The following is a 21,814-nucleotide window of genomic DNA, read 5'->3' as shown; positions in this document are numbered from 1 at the left end:
CGCAGCTTGTCAGCTTGTGAGAGACTCAGAGTCAGGGGGCCCAGGCAGATTCCTGACTCGCGGACACTGTGTGGGAAAAAAATATTCTTGTTTGAGGTCACAAAATTTGGGGGGTATTTTATGGATGGGGCTTCCCTGGTGGCTCAGATGGTAAAGAATCTGCCTGCAATGCAGGAGACCTGGGTTCGATCCCTGGGTTAGGAAGATGGTCTGGTGAAGGGAATGGCTGCCCACTCCAGTATTCTTGCCTGGAGAATCTCATGGAGACAGAGGAGGCTGGCGGGCTACAGTCCATGAGGCTCAAAGAGTTGGACACAACTGAGTGACTAACACTTTCACTTTCTTCACGGATCACACAGTTGCTGTGGTCTGGGCATGGGCTGGAAAAGAATTTCCAGACATGAGACAGAATGAGAGGGAAATAAAGTTTATTACAGTGGGAGACGCTGTTATAACAGTGGGCCAGCTCAAGGGAGAATCAACGGTGAACAAAGGTCCTTGGTCCACTTTTATACCCAGGGTACAAGGAGTGAGATAGGGGTCTTGTGGGTCATTTGCTGATTGGATGAGGCACGTATACTAGGTAGGGGAAGAGTAGGGCAAATAAATACCTTCTCCCTATGGGGTAGGAGGGGAGACAGGTTATACTGTCCCATTAATAGTTACCACATCGGGGAGGGAAGGACGATAAGGGTCTGGTTTTTCCATTCCTGCATTCCAAGACCCTCCTTGGTTTTATCTGCTCTTTTGTCCTTGGGTCAACACATTCCTCCCTCGCTTTATGTTTAGGGCCAATTCTTTGGCCCCTTTTGATACCCTGCTCATGTCTAACTTATTTCCCTTCTCGGGCATTTGGGAACCCAGCCTCAGAGGAAAAGGGGCAGTAAGCTCTCTGACTTCTTCAGGCTGTACAGGGGCATCGTGGGGCTCTGGGTTCCCTTGGCCTGGTCTCTGTCCAGGTGCATTTATGCAGAGAGATGAGAGGCCATGGAATGATACGGTGGACTTGTTTTAGCATTGTCTGGGTGTTGGTCAGGGAATATTCTTGTTGTAGTACCACTTGGGGATTTGTTGTATTCTAGAAGAAACAAACTTAACAAGAAAGTTAAAGGTACGTGGCCCAAAGATGAATAGAAGTAGAAAGCTGCTCAGGGGCTAGCCAGGAGAACCAGGCTCAGACAGTGGGTCGTGACGTTAGTGTTTCTCTGGGTACGAGAAGGTACAAGGATTTGGGCTCATAAAATCTTTACCTGAAAACATCTGACAATCTGAAGGCCAGTTCTTCTGGTTTTATTCCAGAGCACAGAGTGCCTTATTTCTGATCTCCACCTTAAACTCCTTTCAGGGGGTGTTGAAGGTCAGCAGCTTACAGTGGTCATGATGTAATCTTTGTAGAGGCAGCTGCCAAGTGCCAACTTCCAGTCAGCAGGGTCCCTTCACAGCCACATATTTGACCATGTTTTGGGGGGATTTCAGGGCCATTGTAATCTGCAGTGCTGGGCAGGCTCATTCTCAGGTCCAGGGAAGATTCCATTGACAGGCCACTCAGTTTGCTGTTATTGGAACAGGCCTTGAGAGCAGCAAAAGTCTCTGGACCATACCTCTCTTACTAGCCTCTTGGTCCAGGAAAATATTCCCTCTTGTTGCTTCTTCCCATATCTAGAGTTACATTATTACAATCACTGATCTCATATGGAACTGCATATCAGCATTTGATCACAGGCTCAGTCACACAATTAGTAACGTAAAAAACAATCTTCTGAAACGAGCGACATAGAAAATAATATAGCTAGCAGTTATTAGTAACGTCGCAAGCAAGAATTTAAGTCAAGAACTTTCCTTAGGTGTAGGCCCAGTATACCCCAGGTCATCTGACTTAGTTAAATGATTATAGCCAGGTGTTAATCTCCTGGTTGTACATCATGGAGCATCTGATCTTTATCTGAAGATTGCTTACTGAGATAAGCTTTGGAAACAAATTTAGAGTGTCCTTTTTAATAACTTAATTACATCTTTTAGCAATATACCATAACAACAAGGAACTATCTCAGAAGTGTTAGTAAACACTAGACCCTAATTAACAAAACTAGAAAATTAGTTTAACAATTAACAAAACTTAATATTCAGTGACACATAATTTTTTCATATTAACCCTATAGTCAGGGAAGGTTTTAGCCCATCACAAAATGAAGTTTGTCAGGGAAAAGCCAAGGGATATCTTGGGTCTCCCATAGCCCTGACTCTGATTTAACAGCTTCTGTTCACCCATTTTAAATTCCCTGATTTAGGAGTAAACTACTTTGACTGTGTGGATAATAAACTGTGGAAAATTCTGAAAGAGATGGGAATACCAGACCACCTGACCTGCCTCTTGAGAAACCTATATGCAGGTCAGGAAGCAACAGTTAGAACTGGACATGGAACAACAGACTGGTTCCAAATAGGAAAAGGAGTACATCAAGGCTGTATATTGTCACCCCGCTTATTTAACTTATATGCAGAGTACATCATGAGAAACGCTGGGCTGGAAGAAGCACAAGCTGGAATCAAGACTGCCGGGAGAAATATCAATAAGCTCAGATATGCAGATGACACCACTCTTATGGGAGAAAGTGAAGAGGAACTAAAGAGCCTCCTGATGAAAGTGAAAGAGGAGAATGAAAAAGCTGGCTTAAAGCTCAACATTCAGAAAACCAAGATCATGGCATCCAGTCCCATCACTTCATGGCAAATAGATAGATGTGGAAACAGTGTCAGACTTTATTTTGGGGGGCTCCAAAACCACTGCAGATGGTGATTGCAGCCATGAAATTAAAAGACGCTTTCTCCTTGGAAGGAAAGCTATGACCAACCTAGACAGCATATTAAAAAACAGAGACATTACTTAGTCAACAAAGGTCCATCCAGTCGAGGCTATGGTTTTTCCAGTAGTCATGTATGGATGTGAGAGTTGGACTATGAAGAAAGCTGAGCACCAAAGAATTGATACTTTTGAACTGTGGTGTTGGAGAAGACTCTTGAGAGTCCCTTGGACTGCAAGGAGATCAACCAGTCCATCCTAAAGGAGATCAGTCCTGGGTGTTCACTGGAAGGACTGATGTTGAAGCTGAAACTCCAATACTTTAGCCACCTGATGCAAAGAACTGACTCATCTGAAAAGACCCTCATGCTGGGAAAGATTGAAGCGGGGAGGAAAAGGGGACAACAGAGGATGAAATGGTTGGATGGCATCACTGACTCAATAGACGTTGAGTTTGGGTAAACTCTGGGAGTTGGTGATGGACAGGGAGGCCTGGTGTGCTGCGGTTCATGGGTTCGTAAAGAGTCGAACACCACTGAGTGACTGAACTGAACTGATACTGACTGCCAGGTTTTAAGGACATCAGGACAGCAAATGTCTAATCACAAGAGCTTATTTTTCTGTAGAAGCAAAATGAGCTTTGTCTACATGTACCATAATCTTAAATAATGTTTATTTACTTTACCAAAGTAACGAAAGATTTTAAAAACAAATATAAATCACTTAAAGGCAAAAAAATTCAAAATGTGTTATCAAAAGCTGCATTATAAGAAAACTTTGTTCTCTTAAGATAGACAGTAGACTAAATTCCAGTCTGTTACCAGTTTACCAGATTAAAAAAATTTGTTTTTTGTTTAATCTTAGAAGTCTTCTCCATAAATCTTGAAGTAGCAGTATTTGCAAAGGCATCAGAGTGAAACCATAGAAGGCATGTTTAAAATCTGATTAAATTGTAATTGGCAAGGTAGGCTGGTCATAGCTGTGATACTGAACACTTTAATATGATTACTAGAATTTTAACTGACAACATTTTACCAGAACATATCAGATTTTCATGAATTTCACATAATTTCTAGGATATCTGTATTAGTAACATCAACCATACAATATAATCTGAGAAGATACGTCACTCCTCCAACAATACTTTCCATGTAATTTAACATGTCAAATGAACTCAAGTAGTTTAATATCTCTCTTTGGGATGTTTCAGGGAGCCTGTGAAGTATCCCAAAGTTAGTTAGAAGTCAAATGATTTAGGAAGTGTTTTCAATACATGTCAAAAAGGTTTATAACACTCAGATAGGATCATATAGATCACAGTGAAACAATATATTCACTTAGCTAAAGTTAACAAAGATTTCAAAGGTAAACACAGAACAGATCACTTCAGAGGTAAAGAAACTTGATATCCATTATTGAAGGCAGTTCAGCATCTCAAGAAAACTTGTATTTATGCACAAAACTCTTCCTTTGGGGTCCACTTTCTATAAAACCTTCTTATCACACTCAGTACCCATTACTTTGTTCTTCCATCCTGAAACAGCCACGTGTAAGTCAGACCTACTTCCTTTTCCCCTCATAAAATGTAATTTCATTTCTCATACCCTCTTTACTGAAAACACACATCCTACTTTCCTTAAGCAACCAAGAATTAACCTTTATATTAGCATTCTATTGATTGGTGAACATAAATACCAGTGATAATTTCTAAAAAAAAAAAAAATTCTAGAGAACATCTCAGGATGGCATCAAACATTATTCATTAATAGTTTTAAATCTCTAGTTTCTCTGTAAGAGGAACTTAGTGTTCAATAATTAATGTTTCAGAATCTTATTATATTTGAAAATGACCTAGCTATTCAATAAACTTCTGTCACTTAGTTTAGCACAACCATAGAAATTTAGGTTACCAAAATCTAGAGAGACTGTTTTAGATAGAAATTTCTAAAGTATAATTATTCTTAATAGAGTTTATCTAAAAGCTCATATCTCATTTATATATTCTTTTGAAGTCTCTTCACTAGAGGTACTTTCCTTGCTGACAAACTTGTAACAGATACAATAATATAACAATATTTAACTTGTAATAAACCTAGGTACAATGAAAATACTATGCTTAATGTTAATGACTCTTAGACATGTCTGTATTAGATTAGCAAACAAACATTAATACTAGATATTTAATATTGAATATTTCCCAGTTCATGTGAATCTGAAATTCTTTTAGGTTAATTCTCTTGTATTTAGAATTGTCTGATTTCTAAGCACTTACTTTTCTTTAGGCCAATTAAATTAGAACTCATTCACAACTTCAGCAATATTATTAAAAAACAACAACAACAACACAAAAGACACACACTGAGACATACATAAATCCAGATAAACAGAGATCTCATAGTTTTCCACTTGAGACTTAAAATGTTTCTGTGATCCCCCACCGTTTTTCTTTTGAAATTCTAATTTGCCCACAGAGGATGAGATGGTTGGATGGCATCACCGATGGATGGAGTTTGAGTGGGCTCCAGGAGTTGGTGATGGACCGGGAAACCCGGTGCCATGGGGTCGCAGAGTCGGACATGACTGAGCCACTGAACTGAACTGAACTGAATTTATCCAAGGCTGAGGTCTCAGGCAACAAGGACATGGAAAGGGTTAACTTCAAACTTTTCCCTGCTGCTGCTGCTAAGTCACTTCAGTCGTGTCTGACTCTGTGGGACCCCATAGATGGCAGCCCACCAGGCTCTCCCATCCCTGGGATTCTCCAGGCAAGAACACTAGAGTGGGTTGCCATTTCCTTCTCCAATGCATGAAAGTGAAAAGTGAAAGTGAAGTTGCTCAGTCATGTCCGACTCTTCGAGACCCTATGGACTGCAGCCTACCAGGCTCCTCCGTCCATGGGATTTTCCAGGCAAGAGTACTGGAGTGGGGTGCTATCGCCTTCTCCGATCTTTTCCCCAGGCAGGCCTTTTAACAAGCTAGTTGTTTTTAATTGCGTATGCAAAAAGAACAGGTTTTGCAGTTTCCAAGAAAAAAAATTTCACTTTAATCAGTTTTCTCCAGAGTCTAAAGAGTATCACAGCCATCCTGTGTCAAAAAGTCATCTTTCCTTTCTGTAGTCATAGTTTTATAGCTAAAATACAGACCAAATAGCGCTCAAATTGACTCTGATATCAGGGGCAGATCAATTGATAAAAATCTTGGATTTTCCCTTTGGTGGAAAGTGAGGTCTTTGTCCCATCAGAAGAATCTGAAGGGTTAAGGGAATTTGCAGGGTTGGGGAAGCTTGGTCCTTCCCCACTCTGAGAAGTTAGAGTAGTTAGAAGGGAATTCTGTAGGATGTAGGAATTGGGGAAGCTTGGTTCCCTCCCCACCTGAGAGATAAACATAGTTAGAAAGGGATTCTTTAGAATGTTAGGAGAGTTTTTGATCCTTCAGGCTTTTGAATATAAGAGAAAGACTGGGACCAAAGGGAACCTCAGAATCCTTTCCTAGAGATCATGTGTCTATGAAAGGTCAAGCATGGGTTGTCTAGGAAATCTGATGGAGAGAGACAGAGGGGAACAGGAGGCAACAGAAAGACACATGTGGCATGAGTGGCCTGAGTTCCTCGTATCCGGATTCTGACTGAGGGCCACGAAGGACTGAGTGTAAGGAGATTCCGAGTCCTTTCCCTGCTTTTGGCAAAAGCTGGTGTGCCTTTGCTCTTTCATCCTTGGGTCACCACAACAATTCCTTGTGTGAACAATACCTACAGCCAAGGGGGATTTTTTTTTTTTTTTTTAATTGTGTCAGGGGAGGGATCTTGGAGAAAGACTGAGTCTAGAGGGGAGGACGTGTTCAAATGGGTGGAAGGAAGTGGAAGGGAATTATCATCAGCAGAGATCCGCTTAAGCAAAAGAATGCAGATGACTGAAACAGCCCAATTTATGTAGGGTCTGCTTCTCACTGAGGGGCTGGAGTGCAGGGGGCCACACAGCAGGAGTGGGGCGATGTAGAGCCTGCCTCACAAGGCAGAAGATGGTAACTGGAGAGTAATGTGAAGAGAGAAGTTCATGGGCTGTGTTATCAGGATGGATTTTTTTTCTTTCCCAAACTGACACAGTGTGAGGCAGGGAACTACTCTAGAAATCAGCAAGCCATCTCAGGAGGATATTTCAGGATATTTTAAGTGACAGCTAACACTTAAAAGCCTCAAAACTGCTTTTGCAAGAATTGGACATTTAGAAAAGTTGCTCACATGTACTTATGTGAGAAACCCTAGTGAATACCAACAAAAGTTAAAACGGGCTTCTCTGTCAAAATAGGCTGTTTTTATCTTATTCCATTATTTCCAGTGGCATATCATCAAACTACCTACCAGAATCTCTGAAGAGAAATGATACTGCTCCTTCCAGAGCAAAAAACCCCAGATACTCCAAACAACAAAAAACAAAAAATTTAATATCTATGAAGTTACAGCCAAATTGATAAATATTAAAGCACCATGTAACCTGAAAGTATTACCAAAAGTTTTCAGAACCTCAAAAACAAGGGGAAAAAAGAGACTCTAAGAAAACATTTCAACATTTTCAACTGCTTTTATGCTAAATGTTCTGGATTTCTTGTTTTTGTTGCAAGAGAATGATGGAATGAGGAAGGAGGAAAGTAATGAAAAATCAAGACATTATTAGTAGTTAGAACTGCTTCTTCCTTTGATTAGCTGATGGCAGCAAAGACAATGAAATCTTGTAAAGCCTTATAATGATCTTGCATGGTTCCATTACCTAAGGTGTCCCTTTTGTTTCACCTCTCAAAAATTCAAACTTTTTTTCCCCATCAATCTGAAATAAAAAATTTAACTAGTTTTTTTTTCCCCCAGTGTAAAGCAAGAAAGTGACAAGAGAGTGATGTTTTATCATCTCAGAGAGAATGAACACTACTTATAAGCGACATTCAATGCTAACATTTTGGATCTTAGGTAAAGTAATTAAATTTGAAGAAGGTCAAAAATAATGCACCCAGGCTTCCAGTAACTGTGCCTGGCTGTGGATCTAAAGCACCAGGGAAGATCTTTTCTCCGAGTGGAAAGAATGAGCAGCAGTGAAGGGCTGGCCTCTGTACATTTACAATAATTAGCTACACTTGTTCAAGATTTTATGAGGAATAGTTTTTTTTGGTCTCTTTCCAGAAGTTGCTTTTTATGGAAACCAATACATCTCAGCAGTCTATCACTGCTAAGATGAACCTGAACATTTGGGAGTGGTATGATTATTCAGTTTTTTGTTTTTATAATTGATTGCTCTAAGTAGGTATTCACGTGAATTTCATGGTAGTGGTAAAGTACTAATATTGGGAGTGAGATTACTCTGAAACTCTTAGGCGGAATAATAAGCTTAGTTACAGCAGTAGAAAAAAGTGAACTTGAAATCCACCTTTCAGTCATCTTTGCCCATCTCTGAAGTTAAAATTGTATCTTCGAGGTACGGCCAGGGATATGAATTAAACACAGCTCATTACAGATTTGCCTTTTCTACTCTGAGTGAGAATGTCTAGCTACTAGGCACCTCCAACTAAACCAATTCATGGATCAAGACAGTTGGATGAATTTAGAGGGATAATTACCATCTAAGGGGAAGAATGGTACGACATTTAACTTTCACAACATGAAACAGAACAGAAGTATATTTTAATACCTTTTACTGATTATCTTATTATACATGCAAACATGCTCAATATAATAAATGCAGAGAAGTAAAGAGAACAAAATAAAACTCTCCTGTAATCACACCATTCAGAGATAACCACAGTTGACATTTGGGTGTTTAAATGTTCACATTTTCTGTGCATGTATATAATCACATATGCACATTTTTATCAAAATAGGATTGTATAATACATTCCTTTTTTCATGTAACATTGTTTATTATAAACATCTCTCCATGTCAATACATATTTTTCTATAATTTCATTTCTAATGTGTGAATAGTAATACATTAAATATTTACAATGATTTATTTATTCAGTTCCCTCTTTCTGAACATTTGGGTTATTTCCTACCTTCAGTATCACAGTACTGCAAGATTATATTTTCATGTAAACTCTCTGCATCTTTATTTCGTTATAGTAAGTTTTCAGATATGGCATTATGTAACTATTTTTATAGCTATGAAATAACTATCAGAGGCACCCTGGTAATAACACACAAATCAAAAAGTACAGACACTCTGTACATTAGTACCATAAACATAGCTATTAAAGCCACATGCCCCACGAAGGAAAAATGATGTCATTTAAGGAAAGGGAAGTTTATCTTTCTTTAGAAAAGCTTTGGGCACTTACTTTTGGATTTCAGAAAACCATTGAAATTAGTAAGAAAAGTGACAGACCAAAACGCTGCGTATTTTCTATGAAGGATAAATTTCTCTAAAAAATAACACTTCTGTAAAGCTGTAAAGCAATCCTGCCTTGTTAATCCTCATGATCAGGATTCTATGCTTTAAGCCTAGTGTTTTCTAACAGTAAATGCTAACATTATACAGAGCTATATAACATTGGATTGGTTATTATACCTATTTCTATTTTTATATTAGAAACAGATACACCATTAATGAAGATATTTGTTAAGTTAGAACATGTCATTAACATACTTTGTGCTCCTTACACAAACACACACACACACACTTGATTATGGAGGCACAAAAATGTATTAAGCTATAACATTAATTATAGTTATACATAAATGGTTAGATAGTATCACTGACTCAATGGACATGATTTGAGCAAACTGGAAGATAGTGGAGGACAGAGGAGCTTGGCATGCTGCAGTCCACGGGGTCACAAAGAGACAAGATGTGACTTAGCAACTCAACAACAATAGCAATATAATTTCAGGGGAATAAGGAAGTTGCTGATGTTGCTTTCTCTTTTTACTATTTTATCATAAAACCAGCCAATGTTCAGAGAGGACTATCCAAACAATATAAAATTATGAAAAGAGAGAATAACACACTGCTGGTTTCCTATTTACAAAATTCAGACATAACTGATTTTAACTATTAAAAACATACCATATATTCTACAAAAAACTTCCTATACTTGTAAACCTGTGTACTTTTTTGCTTCAAGAACAAATACAATTAACAAATTCATTTTTCACAACTTGTTTTTCAATTTATAATACATTTTAGCCATTTTCCATGTAAATACTTATAAACCTCTATGGATAACTGAATGGACCCAATTTATTAAACCAAACTACACTCATTTCACTAATAAATACTGCTATATAAGTAAAATTTTGATCAATATGGCACTGTAAGTTTAGCTTTAAACTTTTCTCTAAACACAGAGAAAATTTTACATATATATATTTTTCAATGTATGTGTATATATACATATATGTATGTACACACACACACCACACACATATTTAAGTCATGGTTGCCTCAAAAATAAACACCTCATGAACCACAGATGTAGTGAAACTCAGAGCTGAGTAGTTAGATCCAAGCCTCTGTCTTGGTGGAATTTGGGTCTAGAAACTGACAAAAGTAACCAAGATTTCAGTTCCTGAAAGGCAAGAGGTAGGGAGAGGGGAAGAAGGCAGACCAGTGCTGGAATGCCAGGACTGAAGAAGAGGCTGCTGACTGCTGCCTGGTACTGTGGGCCATCTACTGTGACATGCCCAGGAGGCAGGAAGAGGGACTCAGCCTGGAGGGGAGACCTGGGCCAGGGCACCACCAGCTGTCTGGGAGTTGGTCTGCAGGATGACCAAGAGCATAACAGGGCAGAAGCCTTGATTTGGTTCTGAGAAAAATCTCTGGGGGGACTTGAAGTGGGAAGTAACTATATCTGTAGAGTTTCATGTATGGAAACAGAGAGTGACACAAAGCTGATTTAAAATGGAGAAGGAAAGAAGGAAATGGAGAAAAGTAAAACAAAACAAAAAAAAAGCTGTAAGGTAAAAAACACAATCTAAAAGCACATGGCATCCAAATCAACGGAGATGGACCAAACATACCTACTGAAACATAGATTCTATCAAACACTAAAAAAATAAAGAAAAATCCTGCTATTTGTATTTTATCATAGACATACTAAAACAAAAGGATATAGAAAAGCTAAAAATAATATGAAACAAACTCTCTCTGTTATGGTATTTTTCCAGTTTCATGGGTGCTTATTATATTTATTGTATATATAATATATTGCTGTGCTTAGTCACTCGGTCATGTCTGACTCTTTGCAACCCCATGGAGTGTAGCCTGCCGGGCTCCTCTGTCCATGGGATTCTCCAGGAAAGAATACTGGAATGGGTTGCCATGCCCTCCTCCAGGGCATCTTTCCAACCCAGAGACTGAACCCAGATCTCCTGCATTGCAGGCAGATTCTTTACCATCTGAGCCACCAGGGAAGTATAAAAATATTACATTATATTATTATTAAATATATTTACATTTAATATAATATATAAATTACATTTATATTAATATCATATATTACATTTAATATAACATATATATTATATTAAATTTACACGGATAAATTTTAACTTTTATGAAATCAAGTTTAAACAGGATTTTCCAAAAGAAAATGGTTTCACTGATGTCAGGCTTAAAAACATTCTTTCTTACTCCATTTAAAAAAAATTTCTTCTAATAGGTTTGTGGTGCTTTACTGTTAAATCCTTGGTTCACAGAGAGCATGAGAAATAGAATATAAATATACATAAATATATATGTAAATATAAGCATAAATTTGGGAAAGTGGACACTTCAACAACACTTATTAAATAACCAAAAATTACAAATGCTGCCTTTATTATATCCTAAATTTTATGTATTCAGATCTATTTCTAGCCTTTTACTTTTGTTCCACTGGTCTCTCTTGTTTCTTTTGCAAACTATTTTATTTAAAGTAGCTTTAGTGAAGTGAAGTCACTCAGTCGTGTCCGACTCTTTGCGACACCATGGACTGTAGCCTACCAGGCTCTACACTTTAATATTGACAGACCTCTATCTCCTTTATCATTATTCTTCTTCAAAATTAATCTAGCAAATCTCAAAGTCTAATTTTTCCAAATACCTCTGGCACAGTTTCTCTAATCCACCCCACCCCACTCCTGACAAAGACAGTCACTCTAATGTAATCACAGAATTACATCAAATTTACAGATTAGTAGCAATTGCAACATAGTCTAATTAGCAATGTCCAGGAAATAGCAAACTTTCATCTGTTGCAATTCTACTGCCCTAAAATAGGGCGGTGGTGGAAGAGGGTGAGGGGTGCAGGTTTGTAATTCCCAGAATGCACTATTTTCCATGGCTCTCCCTATTCTGCATCTTTTTTTAACTCAGTGCTCATACTTCATGCTTTTCACAAATGTTTATTTATGCAGAAGAGTGTTGTTATCCTCCATTATGTCTGAGAACCTTAAGGCTCTCCACAAGGTTAAGACACTTAACTGAAGTTCATGGAGCTAGTAAATGATGAAGTTGACTGATCCCACTCTGTTCTAATCTCATAGCCTTCGTCCTTACTCGCTATCCTATACTATATCTTAGACTTCAAGGGGCTGCAGTGAGAATTCAGGAATTATTAGCCAGACACCACTCATAAGCTAGACGTATATATACATTTTTAAACAGAAGAACTACAATGTAGCAAGAGGCAGTATTCTCTGGAATTTGAATTGAAGTCATAAAAGTTAAGTTTACAAACAAGATGTTAAACCAGAACGGGACTAGTTGATCCCTGATATATGCAGGTAGTCACATAAAAGAACAAAAAGAGCTGAAAAAGAAACAGCTTGAAGCCCTCTGAGGGGGTGACTATATCTGATTCTCATCATTCCAGCAGCCTGTATCCCCATGCTTCTAGGCTGTGCTCTTGTTCAGGGACTGGCCACGGAGGTGTTAAACAGAGAAGCAATTTCTATCGATCCTAGAGACCTGCCCAAGAACGTGAGGAGAATTGTGCATATTATGTTTATCAAATAATATTACAAATGAAACAAATGAAAATTGATTCCCAAGAAAATGCAGATGGTAACAATGCAAATAAATGCTCATTATGAAAACCTCAAGACTTTTTCTTTTCCTTCTGTGGTCTTTGTTTATTCATTAACAAAATCACATTTGGGCACAGTATTTCATCAAAAAGCTTGTGCAAACATTTTTATACAAGCCCTTTAACATCTAGCAGTTCCCCCAAAACTTTGATGTCCTGAAAAATCTAATTATTACTGGTAACTTTAAAAGATCACAGTAATTTATTTTTGTCAAATGTGACTAAAGATTAATGGATACAATCAGGAATAATTTGGTAAAAACATATCAAATGCAGAGAAAGCAAAATTTGTTGTTAAGTGAAGCATCAAATATAATAAAAGAGCAAATTCCATGAATGAACAGCAACAATGAACAATTCATTAACCAAATGCCCACAATCATTTCACACTTCAGGGGGCTACTGATATGATCAGAAATTGTTGTAAAAGAATAAATATAGATTAACTTCAGCATCTCTATATATTTTAATTACAAATGCTACCCTCAGAGGGCTACCAGCATAATAAAAGAAATATAAACTATGGATTTGGGCTTCCCAGGTGGCACTGTGGTAAAAAATATGCTTGCTGACTCAAGAGATACAGGTTCGATTCCTGGGTCAGAAAGATCCCCGGAGAAGGAAACGGCAACCCACCAGTATTCTTGTCTGGAGAATCCCATGGACAGAGAAGCCAAGAGAGCTACAGTCCATGAGGTGTCAGAGTCAGACACTAGTGACTGACTAAGCATCAGTTCAGTTCAGTCATGTCCGACTCTGTGACCCCATGAATCGCAGCACGCCAAGCCTCCCTGTCCATCACCAACTCCCGGAGTTCACCAAAACTCATGTCCACCAAGTCGGTGATGCCATCCAGCCATCTCATCCTCTGTCGTCCCCTTCTCCTCCTGCCCTCAATCCCTCCCAGCATCAGAGTCTTTTCCAGTGAGTCAACTCTTCTCATGAGGTGGCCAAAGTATTGGAGTTTCAGCTTTAGCATCAGTCCTTCCAATGAACACCCAGGACTGATCTCCTTTAGAATGGACTGGTTGGATCTCCTTGCAGTCCAAGGGACTCTCAAGAGTCTTCTCCAACACCACAGTTCAAAGGCATCAATTCTTCAGCGCTCAGCTTTCTTCACAGTCCAACTCTCACATCCATACATGACCACTGGAAAAACCATAGCCTTGACTAGACGGACTTTGTTGGCAAAGTAATGTCTCTGCTTTTGAATATGCTATCTAAGTTGGTCATAACTTTCCTTCCAAGGAGTAAGTGTCTTTTAATTTCATAGCTGCAATCATCATCTGCAGTGATTGTGGAGCCCCAAAAAATAAAGTCTGACACTGCTTCCACTGTTTCCCCATCTATTTCCCATGAAGTGATGGCACCAGATGCCATGATCTTCGTTTTCTGAATGTTGAGATTTAAGACAACTTTTTCACTCTCCTCTTTCATTTTCATCAAGAAGCTTTTTAGTTCCTCTTCACTTTCTGCCATAAGGGTGGTGTCATCTGCTCCCGACAATCTTGATTTCAGCTTGTGCTTCTTCTAGCCCAAAGTTTCTCATGATGGACTCTGCATAGAAGTTAAATAAGCAGGGTGACAATATACAGCCTTGACATACTCCTTTTCCTGTTTGGAACCAGTCTGTTGTTCCATGTCCAGTCCTAACTGTTGCTTCCTGACCTGCATACAGGTTTCTCAAGAGGCAGGTCAGGTGGTCTGGTATTCCCATCTCTTTCAGAATTTTCCACAGTTTCTTGTGATCCACACAGTCAAAGGCTTTGGCATAGTCAATAAAGCAGAAGTAGATGTTTTTCTGGAACTCTCTTGCTTTTTCCATGATCCATCAGATATTGGCAATTTGATCTCTGGTTCCTCTGCCTTTTCTAAAAGCAGATTGAACATGTGGAAGTTCACGGTTCACATATTGCTGAAGCCTGGCTTGGAGAATTTGAGCATTACTTTACTAGTGTGTGAGATGAGTGCAATTGTGCGGTAGTTTGAGCATTCTTGGGCACTGCCTTTCTTTGGGATTGGAATGAAAACTGACCTTTTCCAGTCCTGTAGCCATTGCTGAGTTTTCCAAATTTGCTGGCATATTGAGAGCAGCACTTTCACAGCATCATCTTTCAGGATTTGAAATAGCTCAACTGTAATTCTATCACCTCGCTAGCTTTGTTCATAGTGATGTTTTCTAAGGCCCACTTGACTTCACATTCCAGGATGTCTGGCTCTAGGTGAGTGATCCCACCATCATGATTATCTGGGTCGTGAAGATCTTTTTTGTACAGTTCTTCTGTGTATTCTTGCCACCTCTGCTTCTGTTAGGCCCATACCATTTCTGTCCTTTATCGAGCCCATCTTTGCATGAAATGTTCCTTTGGTATCTCTAATTTTCTTGAAGAGATCTCTAGTCTTTGTACTGATCGCTGAGGAAGGCTTTCTTATCTCTTCTTGCTGTTCTTTGGAACTCTGCATTCAGATGCTTATATCTTTCCTTTTCTTCTTTGCTTTTCACTTCTCTTCTTTTCATACACACACACAAACTATGATTTATCCATCACTTTTATAAATTGCAACTCCATACACATAAGACATTCAGTCGATTATTTTAAAAGACAGCAATTTATATGTTAGGAGGTATTAAACAAAATCATTTTCTTAGCTGCTACTAACTATAAGTATTTTAAAAATCTTGTCAACATTCTGGCTCTGAAAATTCTTACCTTTTCAAAATCATCATCATCATCACTACCATCATCCACAATCAAATGCTAACGTACTAGTTAATGTTCTTTACTGTCCACAGGAAAAATGTTTGTTCAGCAAATATTAATAAACTCCTTGAGGGCAAGGCCACGTCTTATTAGTTTTTATATTCCCAGAACTGGTTTAGTGGTTGACTCACTAGTAGTAGTATTACCAATAGCAGAACAAAACACTGGAAATAACTTAAAGAATCATTATAAAAAATGAATACCATACACATACTTGAAAGTAACACACTGCAAAGTAATGACTACAGTATGATCTTGTCTATGTTTTCTAAAAGATATAAATATAAAAAATTTCACAAAAGCAAATATAGGTGAGAGTTTTCAAAAGGAGGTACAGTACAAAATTGACTTAATTAGTAGCTGCCTTTTCACTACTGCACTCAAGATCCGCCAACGCACCCTAATTCTTTGAGAAGCTGACTCTACAACTTCCCTTTCCTCCCTCTAGTTCTAGGCCTCCATTTAAACAATTTCTTGCCTTCATAGAATCTTTTCTCATTTTCTTCTCATCATTGATACCCAGTCAGTTCTCAATTTGGGATTCTACCCTATCATGTGTTTTCTCTGCCCCCACTCTGACACATAAGGGAACACACACACATATACATCCTTTTCTGACCAGAGCAAAGCAACCCCTATTTCCACCATGTTATCTTCCACTTTGTTTCTATCTCTGAGAAATGCTTCTTGCTGTCCTGCCAAAGCTAAGATACATCTTTCTTAGCCCATACCTTGTATTTTTCTAAGACCTTGTCCACATGCAGCCTTCTATTATTTGAATATCAAGGTTCCCTTCTGAATCTATAGAAATATTCAAATTGTGCCTATCTTAAACAAGTGAAAGACAGAAAAACACAATTCTTGCACATATTGCCTCCCTTATTCATATCCTATGACATCAGCAAGTTTCATCCTTGGTCCCGTGTCTAGATCTCTTAAAGTTTATACCCATGAATGCCTCTTCCTTATTGCCTACCCTTTCCTCAACACTAACGCTCTTCAGAGTCTCAGAGTGGCCTGTTGAGTGAGGTCCAAAGGCCTTTCCCTGGTAGGTCAGGTCCACTCCTGCCTTTCCACGATTCTCGCATACGCTCCCCTACATAGCCTGGGTGCTCCCAATTGAAACATCGGTTGTTTCCCACACATGTTGTTCCTTCACATGTTCCCTCAGATTGGCACACTTTCAGCAAGCAAGTTTGGCCTATTACAATTCTACCTGTGCTAAAGAGCAGCTTGCTTTATCCAGATACAGCAGTGCCCCCCAAGCTTCTGCAAGGCACACAGGATAATTCAGTGTCCACCAACAAGAACTACAGAACTGGGAGCAACCTCAGTGTGCTGCCTGGATCAACCATCTTTGTATTCACATGTAGTACCTTGAATATTGCATGCATAATACTCAGCCAATATTTGTCTGAAATGAAAGAAAAAGAACTGCTATATATTTCAGTACGTAGCATGAATATAAGTGGCAACCTGAAGAAACATATTTTTCTGAATCCTACTGGGAAAATGACACCCTTGGACACAGAAAATTGGCATCTGGTAACTTCTAACCTCTGGGGTAGTCCCAGGACAATTGAGGCAGTCCCAAACAAGATCTCCCATGACAAGGGAATGCATCTTTTTTTTTCCACTCTTTCTCCCAGGCCTCCAGGGGAGAGAGTTGAATTCAGATCCCTTGAGGGATCTTCAACCATTCTTTCCCTCTGACATACTGTGCCCCAGGATAATCTAATTCAAATTACAAACCATGGATGGAGACAGAATTATATAAAAATTAGGGTCTGCCAGGCAACAGAATAGGATCCAGGGCTTATATTGTGAATTTATCGTTATCTGGAAGTGACAAAATGGACCTAGGCTATGACATCTACATGGATCAAATCTTAAGTAAGGGTCCTGTGCAATCCTGGTAAAATCTAGGATATTTTTTTGCTTAGGTATGCCTAATCTCATGAAATTTATTTCATTTATGTAAGACTGAAATCTATCAGATATGCAAAGTAAGTCCAAAGTAGATGTGATAGTAACTTCATCTAATAAAAATTATTCCATGTAACAAATTATCACCATTGAGTATGAAACTGCAATGAATATGGAACCTTACATAGTATCTAAAAAAAATAACCCAGAGTCAAAATTTCTTGCAGCAGTACCCAGCCCAATGTGCTGTATCTAAGAACACCACAGAGGATGATTTCTCCAGGACAACTGGTTCTAAAAGTCTTTTTGCCTTCATGTCATTACTGTCAGCTATCATACTGCCTACAATTTATTGTTTTTTGCTTTGTGTGACAAGCCCTGTTTTAAATCTTCTTCACGATTATGCATTTAATCTTCAAAACAATCATCAACAGAAGGTATTTTTTTCTTATTTGAAAGATGAAGAAACTTGGCGAAATTAAGTAACTCACTTAAGTGTATGTGCGTGCATGTGTGTATGTGTACACACACTTAATATATCTGATAAAGCACTTGAGCCAGAATATGTACCCATATTTCTTTGATTCCAAACTCCACACTAATAACCACAAGCAACAGAATCAAATCATTAAATATATCATATGTAAGACTACTGGTGTTCCCTACTAAAATTTATTTCCTTATATATCCTGTTGCCATGTTGAAAGCACTTCTCATAAAGCCTTTCCTACAACTGACCAAAAGAGTGACAGAACTACAGGTTACAGGTCTTTTTCATTTTTTACACATGAACTAGAGTTTCGCAAACTGTGGTCCATATTTCACTGGAAGAGATGATTTTAATAGAGAAACAAAAAGATTCTAATAGATTAATTCATTTTAACACATCTTTTTATTAAAGATAAATCACTGACATAAATGTGATTTTAAGTTATACATAGATATTTTTATTTCACATACATGTACTTTATTATGTAAAAAGGCACTAACCAGAACATCAAATCAATGAATTCACAGGAATATAAAGTTTTCTTTTTAGATAAACCCATTTCAATGTGAAAGACAAGCTATATTTAATTTTAAAATTGTCTAAGTACCTATATTTTAAAAAGGAGAAGCTGCTTCACAAAGAACGGAAAATGAAGAAATGCAGTAGTAACGTGATTTTCCAGCACTGAGTGCACATTTGTGTCTACATCGGGAGGAAAGATGGAACCTTTACCTGCGTTACATCCGTCCACGCCAGGACTCACCTCTGGTGACCGCATCCAGGGCACAGCCACTTCCTGTTGCTCCTCCTCCGATGACAAGTACATCGAACTCAGACGTGTTTTTCAAAGTCAGTATCTGAGCTTCTCTGGAAGGAGGCTCCCTGTTAACAGGTTCTGAAACGCAGTCTGCTGCTTCAACAAAGGCCAGGTTCACCTGAGATAAAAGGAGACCATTTTCAGATGTTCATCTGGAACGCCAATTTAATAAATTTTACATTACACTAAAAAAAAAAGAGAGCGAGCGACTTGTAATGAAGATGATAACCAGAGCTAGACCAGAGTCCACAGTCCATATGGAATGATAGAATCAACTGCCTTGGAGGAAAAAAAAGTCCTTAAAATTCTGTGTTTTTTTCCCCATGAATCATAGCTATTTAACCATGGAACACCTGATTTCAGATTTGCTATCACAACTGATTGTTTTGATTCCATACCCAGCCAAGTTCAATTACTTTGCACAGGGAACAGCAGTTCCCAAATACCCTGTCTGAGACAATTTATAGGAGAACATAAGGAAATGTTTTACCTAGTAGCAGCCATTCATTCAGATAACATTTAAAAGTGTAGAAAGGAGGAAGAAAAAACACTTTATGCCTTTCTGCAATTTCTTAAAGGAATATGTTCTTAATTCCTTAACTTTCCTGACAAAAATACATTCTAGAGTTTGGGGATCTCTAAGTCAGTACAATTAAAAAGAATCTGTTCAACAGAAGTTATTATCCAGCTTAATAAACAGCTATGGCCAATGGGAATATTATATAAAGATTTTAGTCAGTGGTTTCCCCATTAAATGCTTTAACATAAAATTATAGATTATATATTTAATACACACTATTTCAATTTGAGAAAGCTTTAACAATAATATAATTAAAGCTGACCATAGTCCCCCTAAAGGTTAATGACCTTCCTTATTTCTATTAACAGTTCTTTCATTAGACTATAACTTATCATCCTAAATCAAGAATGATGCTCAGTTCAGTTCAGTTGCTCAGCCATGTCCAACTCTTTGCAAACCTCATGGGCTGCAGCATGCCAGGCGTCCCTGTCCATCACCAACTCCTGGAGTTTACTGAAACTCATGTCTGTTGAGTTGGTGATGCCATCCAACCATCTCATCCCCTTTCATGCCCTTCTCCTCCTGCCTTCCATCTTTCCCAGGATAAGTGTCTATCTTTTCAAATGAGTCAGTTCTTCACATCAGGTGGCCAAAGAATTAGAGTTTCAGCTTTAGCATCAGTCCTTCCAATGAATATTTAGGACTGATTTCCTTTAGGATGGAGTAGTTGGATCTCCTTGCAGTCCAAGGGACTCTCAAGAGTCTTCTCCAACACCACAGTTCAAAAGCATCAATTCTTCTGTGCTCAGCTTTCTTCATAGTCCAACTCTCACATCCATACATGACTACTGGAAAAACCATAGGTCCAACTCTCACATCCATACATGAGTACCAGAAAAACCATAACTTCAACTAGACGGACCTTTGTTGGCAAAGTAATGTCTCTGCTTTTGAATATGCTGTCTAGGTTGGTCATAGCTTTTCTTCCAAGAAGCATCTTTTAATTTCATGGCTGCAGTCATCATCTGCACTGATTTTGGAGCCCCCCAAAATAAAGTCTGTCACTGTTTCTACTGTTTCCCATCTATTTGCCATGAAGTGATGGGACCAGATGCCATGATCTTAGTCTTCTGAATGTTAAGCCAACCTTTTCACTCTCCTCTTTCACTTTCATCAAGAGGCTCTTTAGTTCTTCTTCACTTTCTGCCATGAGGGTGGTATCATCTGCATATCTGAGGTTATTGATATTTCTCCCAGCAATCTTGATTCCAGCATTTGCTTCATCCAGCCTGGCATTTTGCATGATGTATATAAGTTAAATAAGGAGGGTGACAATATACAGCCTTGATGTACTCCTTTCCCTATTTGGAACCAGTCTGTTGTTCCATGTCCAGTTCTAACTGTTGCTTCCTGACCTGCATACAGATTTCTCAAAAGCAGGTCAGGTGGTCTCGCAGTCTCATCTCTTTAAGAATTTTCCAGTTTGCTCTCCACCATGACCTGTCCATCTTGGGTGGCCCTACACGGCATGGCTCCTAGTTTCATTGAGTTAGACAAGGCTGTGGTCCGTAAGAATGACAGTAGTCTTAAAAAATAAAGTTGTCAGAGTCAAAAGCTTAGAAAAACAGGTAAATATCTGTTTTCTTCCTCGAAAATGCTGATACTAGGTTCATTCACTGTTTTGAACAGTGCTCACCACTATTGCTCTAACAGTTAGTTATCCACAGATACGTAACTCCTATCTTCTCTTATTTAAATCACATCAGCAGCACAATTCATAAGGGTATGTTTCTTTTCATTCTGCTGTAGGAGCTACATCTGAAGCTCTGAGCCACAAGGCCAAGCTTCTTCCATAAAAGGTGATCTTAGCGCTGATCAAGAGATTGTTCTGATAAGTGACTTTTTAATTCATTTAAATAAAGCAGACCACATTGCTCCTTACAATTTTATTAAATAATTATCAGGCCAATTGGATTTTTACAAAAATAAATCTAGAAGCCACCTGGATTAGAACTGGAGAGTCCTGCCTTTGGTCTTAGCACTTGTGTTTACTAGTAAAGGGATTTTTAATTAACTATCTCTCTGACCTTGGTTTTTTTTCCTTTGCAACATGAACTAAATCCCCTATGAAGTCTCTATCTCTATATCTCTGATTTACTCTCAGCCTGAATAATATAACGAAACGAAAGTAGTTGGTAAACTATTAATTACACCAAAGAGGAGTTGGATTATTGCTAAATAGATTCCTAGTAGCAGGGAACAAGAAACTTTCAAAACATATTTTACTAGGTATCATAAAAACAAAAGGTTATAATCAGGTTCCATAAATTTTCAGGTAACTAATTCAGTTTCCAAGCCACAAAACTTCTGCTTCCTTACTTAAGTCCGCCTAATTGTCTGCTAATAACCATTCTCCCATGCTCACATTTACTTGCATTTAGGGTAACAAGCT

The 21,814-nt window shown here is 38.3% G+C and overlaps 1 protein-coding gene across 3 annotated transcripts in view; it reads right to left on the bottom strand.

Annotated features, from left to right (window-relative positions):
• GPD2 (glycerol-3-phosphate dehydrogenase 2) overlaps positions 1 to 21,814 on the bottom strand; it is a 149,294-nt gene that overhangs the window by 72,788 nt on the left and 54,692 nt on the right. For all 3 annotated transcript variants that reach the window (XM_040229114.1, XM_040229113.1, XM_040229115.1), the window contains exon 3: positions 18,789 to 18,960. In XM_040229114.1, coding sequence (XP_040085048.1) covers positions 18,789 to 18,960 — 172 coding nt within the window. The remainder of the gene's footprint in view (positions 1 to 18,788; positions 18,961 to 21,814) is intronic.

The sequence above is a fragment of the Oryx dammah genome, unplaced genomic scaffold (genome assembly GCF_014754425.2).
Source record: "Oryx dammah isolate SB20612 unplaced genomic scaffold, SCBI_Odam_1.1 HiC_scaffold_27, whole genome shotgun sequence".
NCBI lineage: Eukaryota > Metazoa > Chordata > Mammalia > Artiodactyla > Bovidae > Oryx > Oryx dammah.
Note: the sequence above shows the minus strand (reverse complement) of the source record. Positions and strands in the feature narration are given on the sequence as shown.